This window comes from Olea europaea, chromosome 18 (genome assembly GCF_002742605.1).
Source record: "Olea europaea var. sylvestris chromosome 18, O_europaea_v1, whole genome shotgun sequence".
NCBI classification, from domain to species: domain Eukaryota; kingdom Viridiplantae; phylum Streptophyta; class Magnoliopsida; order Lamiales; family Oleaceae; genus Olea; species Olea europaea.
The window spans coordinates 359,723-365,135 of NC_036254.1; the positions used below are offsets into that span (position 1 = coordinate 359,723).

General features: G+C 34.2%; 1 protein-coding gene across 5 annotated transcripts in view; it reads left to right on the forward strand.

Moving 5' to 3' along the window:
- The first annotated feature begins 881 nt into the window (after positions 1-881).
- The window catches only part of LOC111367042 (uridine kinase-like protein 1, chloroplastic), a 12,771-nt gene continuing 8,239 nt past the window's right edge, over positions 882-5,413 (forward strand). For 2 of the 5 annotated variants that reach the window (XR_002697710.1, XM_022987729.1), the window contains exons 1-7: positions 882-1,273; positions 1,529-1,620; positions 2,091-2,160; positions 2,276-2,394; positions 2,963-3,059; positions 3,899-3,978; positions 4,376-4,570. Coding sequence is in view for 4 of the 5 variants with exons in the window: in XM_022987729.1 (XP_022843497.1) it covers positions 1,078-1,273; positions 1,529-1,620; positions 2,091-2,160; positions 2,276-2,394; positions 2,963-3,059; positions 3,899-3,978; positions 4,376-4,570 (849 nt within the window). In the remaining variant the exon portion in view is untranslated. Of the gene's footprint in view, positions 1,339-1,528; positions 1,621-2,090; positions 2,161-2,275; positions 2,395-2,962; positions 3,060-3,898; positions 3,979-4,375; positions 4,571-5,413 lie in introns of all 5 variants that reach the window. The other 3 variants (XM_022987727.1, XM_022987728.1, XM_022987730.1) reach the window with 3 other exon arrangements.

Genomic DNA, 5,413 nt, shown 5'->3' on the forward strand with positions numbered 1-5,413 from the left:
AAATTTTTTTTTTTTTTTTTTTTTTTTTTTTTTTTTTCAATTTGACGGTTGGACTCATAAAAAATAATTTATTTTCTTGGTTATTAACCGTTCGAATCGAGCGGAACCGGGATACGAATCGAACCAACTTACGTTGCTACGGTATGACCAAAAAATTGGTGTCTAGGTGATAGTTTTAGTCAAACCGACCCTGAATCGAACCGTTGCCAACTCTACAAAGTTGAGACACAGCAATAAAAAATCTCCAACAATTTTTTTTAATGCAACCACTTATTTTTGGTTCAATTTCAACAGTATTTTAAAAAATATTTGTCCATTTAGAATTCTAGTTTAGAATTATAATTCATTAACATAAAGAAGACAAACAAGACTTCATTGTTTTTAAAAATAATTTACTGTACGAAATTCGTCATGGATAACGAACCGTCTTGGACTCTGCACCATAAAATTGGAAGTAAGAGAAGCAATTGGGTGACTCCCATGTCAATTATGCCCCGTTTGGCCTCCATTTCTTGATAATGAAACTGAGAGGAATAATATTTTTTTGAAAAATGTGTGGTGGAAAAAGAGGGAAAAATTTTCAATTTAATTGTAATATTGTTTTATGGAAGATTGTGTGGTTGAAAATAGGAGAGAGAAAAATGAAATGTAATTTAATGGAGGCCAAACGGGACTATGAAATACAAATAGTTTATGGTATGAAAAAAATAAATCTAATTCCATTCAAAACGAGTCGTGCCACTCCTAACAGCCTTATCAATTAAAATAAGATATAAACAAAAGAACGTGCTCGAATTAATTAATTAGTCATTGTGAAATCAGCCGTATTTGGTAATAAAATTGAAATTTTCAAATAGATTTATTTATAATTGGGGTTACGATCACATTCATTATTAGGCGAATCAGTAGGCACATCACATTCTTGGATAAAAATTCTCAGCCTGTAAAGGACGCCAACAGTCGAAAGGATTCCTACTATAAATTAAACACGCGATTTCTGTTGTAAAACTATATTTAAATACCTAACCCACAGCTAAACAATTCCGTTTAACTCAAATCTGTGCTGAGACGGAGACAATGCCGGCGGAGACGAAGGAAATCGATTACGTGATGGAGGCCGCGTCGGGTCCACACTTCTCCGGCCTCCGCCTCGACAGCCTTATGTCCGCCGCACCGAGCTCATCTACTTCTCGTTCTTCCTCCACTCCTACTACTCCCTCTTTTTCCACTCCCCTTGTCGATTCTTCTGTCATCAAGCAGCCCTTCGTTATAGGTAATTTGATTATCATGACATTCACACTAGTCCTTCCTCTTTGAACAAACCCGACCTGATAAGCGGTGGGTTTTTAGGTTGCTGGCCGTCAGCTTAGTCTAGTTTTTCTTTATTTTCTCATAATTCGATACTCGAAAATCTGAGGTTGCCCTTTCTCGTTGAATTTCATTTATTTATTATTATTATTATTATTATTATTATTATTATTATTATTATTATTATTATTATTTTGTGTGTGTGTGTGTGGTGGAGTAGGCGTTTCGGGTGGTACGGCATCCGGGAAGACAACGGTCTGTGACATGATTATTCAACAGCTTCACGATCATCGTGTCGTTCTTGTTAACCAGGTTTGTGCTGGTGGTGGGTGTTTTTAATTTTCTTTCATTCATTCTTTTATATATATATATATATATATATATATATATATGCAATTTTTTCATTCCCCTGGGATTGCATCACCTGATAACAATTAGATGTTAAAGCAGGGGATTACACATTTCCCGAATGCTGTTAAAAATAACATAATGTGGTTGCTTGAATGTTGTTAAGCATCATATATTAAAGCTTTGCAATGAATTTTACCTTAGGTATTCATGGATAATGATTGGCTGCTCCGTCCTAGGGGCAGGACTGGGATTAAGAAATGCATGCAGTTTTGAAATTGGTTATATGCTCTAATCATGTGTATCTTCTGTATTTTTCTTCAACTGCATCATAGGAATTATACAATGTGTTGGTAAGAATTTAGTTGTCCTGTTCTTTCCATATGAACATTTCTGTGCAAAATCTCGTTATTCTTACTCTGGTACTTGTGTAGGATTCTTTCTATCGTGGCTTGACTCCTGAAGAGTTGGAACGAGTTCATGAATATAACTTTGATCATCCAGGTAACTTAGCATCCAGTCTCTCAATCATGCTGTTTGTTTCAGCTTTTCTGCTATTGGCATTCATGGAAAAAAAATTATATTTTTATGCTAACCAACATGAAATGATCTGTTGCAGATGCTTTTGACACAGAGCAGTTACTTGATTGTGTTAATGAGCTCAAGAGTGGGCATTCTGTACATGTCCCAATGTATGATTTTAAAACACATCAACGGTCTAAAGATAGCTTCCGACAGGTCACATTTTGGAGTTATAAATTTTATATTTCTTGTTTCATATTATTAATTAGAATCTAAATGAGGAGTCTATAAATCTTTTTCACATTCGCTGTATTGTGCCAATTTAATTCCTAGGAAAGATAAATAATGGACAAATGAGTGTCTACTGTGACGAAGATCTCTTGAAATTGTTAATCATCTTGAAATCTTTTGAATAGCATGAACTGGATTCTGAAACACAATTAGTGTGGCGTGCTTGTGAGACTTGTTAGGAAAGAGGACTTGTTTAGCTACCTTTGCGGTTTTGGAATCTTTAAGAAATTGTGAATGAAAAAAAGAGAGATGCTATTGATAGTTACTTTCTAATCAATGTTCTTTTATGTCCTTGTGCCGATTGAATTTTGCTTAAGAAAATCTCAGGCTTGTGATCATTCTATATGTTCTGAGTTGTGGCTTTCTTTGGGGAAAAGAAAGGGGAAGATATGTGGGAAATAGTACTGTTGGGCTGCTATTGTTGTTATTGCTTCTGCTCTGCTGAATCCCAATTCAATAGCTATCCAAAATATTGACACAAAAACTTTGTTAGGTGAATGCCTCTGATGTAATCATTTTGGAGGGGATCCTTGTCTTCCACGATCAACGTGTGCGGAATTTGATGAACATGAAGATTTTTGTTGACACAGGTCGACCTTCGTAGTTGTGTATTATTGCAACTTATTTTATCTTGTTATATTTCATATGAAGTTGAAGTTAGGCATTAGCGTGCCCCATAATAAGTTCATGTTTCTTTAAAATGAGAAAAAGAGAAACCACAAATCTTGTTCCGAGATTCGTAATAGTGATCGAGATCGGATATTATAACGATGTTTGCAGTATGAAGAGACCTCAGATTCGTGGTCTGTGGTTTTGCATGTTATAATTTTGGCACCATGGCATGATAGTGTGGTTTAGTTTGGGGTGGAGAAGCAATTGGAAGGAAAGGGGTTGGAGCGAGTGGTTTGCTTGTTCTTTGGTGGGATATTCTTGGCGTGATGGATATTTAGGAAGTTCAGGTGTTGATGAGTTTTACTTTATGGAGGAATTATTTATTTATTTATTTTTTTATGAAAAATAAACTATGATCTGAATTTGAACATGGGTTAGTTGAAGTCTATTACAATAATAATGTTGAGTACTGTATTATAAACTATTAGTTGAAACAATAGATATATTCTAACTCAGCAGTGTAACTGTTCAAGGGCCATCTCCATAAATGACATGGCCGAACTACCTTGAAGCTTCTAATTCCTTTGAGTGAGATAGAGTAGGACTCAAAAATTAACTACCATCAAAGCAATTTTAGAGTATTTTTTGGTTTCTGCTGGTATATATCACGTGGTCTAAATTTCTAATTTATGACTCTGATTGAATCTCGTCTTCTTAGAGAGGCTTCTCATTTTATTGCATATCATATTAATGAGTAGTCATCTCTTCTCCCCCTTTTCTCAATTTCTTATACTGAAACACGATTGATTGATTTTAGATGCTGATGTGAGGCTTGCTCGTAGAATACGGCGTGATACAGTCGAGAGAGGAAGGGACATAAGTTCAGTTCTTGAACAGGTAAGCTTTTTCTTTCATGAAATCCCCACCTTTCCCTCCAGGGATCTTAAGCAGTGCATCCACACATCATGGAGATCTGGATCTTTCTGGTTGTTCAATGCATCAGGGCAGTTTTGTTGTTTATGTAATATCCCCAATTGATGTTCAATTTATTTTCAGTGTACTTAAAAACATGGATAAAGAACTCTACACTTTTGCATCATCTTCTAGTTTATATTTGAATAGAGGTTTTCATACATTCTTTGTTATGATTCTTCTTCGTTACAGTTGGTAGACCTTATGAAGGGTAAGTCAACTTTTGATTTTTCTGCTTGAGATGCATCTAGATTATTTCCTTTATACTTTCAGACACCTTATAGCATATGTTTTATGGTGAGTGCTGTGGTTTGGTCTGCAGTATGCAAAGTTTGTCAAGCCTGCTTTTGAGGATTTTGTTCTGCCATCAAAGAAACATGCTGATGTTATTATACCCCGGGGAGGCGACAATCATGTTGCAATTGATTTGATTGTCCAACATATTCGCACAAAGCTTGGCCAGCATGACCTTTGTAAAATATATCCCAATGTGTATGTTATTCAGTCGACATTCCAGGTATTCCTTGTACTTTGTTAATGATTCAGTTTTCATGGTTACTTGTTATGTAACCAAAGAAATTGTCTTAAAATTAATGTATTTCGAAACAGCATTTTTTTCTTTAGCGTGTCTTCTGAAATTGGTGGTAAGGGGAAGGAAAGAAATAATGTCTTGATACGTTTATGTTATGTCACGTTGTGCCAAATATTAAATGTTTAATGAGAGTACATAAATCCAGCTTTCTAAAAAACGTAAAGCATGACTAGGCCTAGAGGCCAAATTTTAAGCTTTACGAATCTTAAGCGTAAAAAACTTTTTTTTTAAAATATTATTTTTAATTTTTAATCAATTTATAAATCATTTAATAATTAAACATACCAAATATCTGAAATCATAAAATACTATGTGCCTGTTTGGTAGTAATTATGAGAATTGATTAAAAAGTAAAGCATGACTAGGCCTAGAAGCCAAATTCTAAGCGTAAAAAACTTTTTTTTTTAAAAAATACTCTTTTTAATTTTTAATCAATTTATAAATCATTTAATAATTAAACATACCAAACATTTAAAATTATAAAATACTATGGGCCTGTTTGGTAGTAATTATGACAATTAATTTTTTGACTGTTAGAGGGAAAAGTGAATCCCACCTGTGAGTGAAAACGTAAAAAATGACGGCTGGAATAATAAAATAACGGTCAAAAAATTAATTTTTTGGGATGAAAATTTGCTACCAAATGAAGCTATATATATTTAATAATTACTATTATTAGTCAATTATACAATTTTCATAGGAAAAACTTGAAACTAAATTCAAATAAATGGCCTTTTGGGGTGGTGGGGGGGGGGGGGGGGGTTAAAA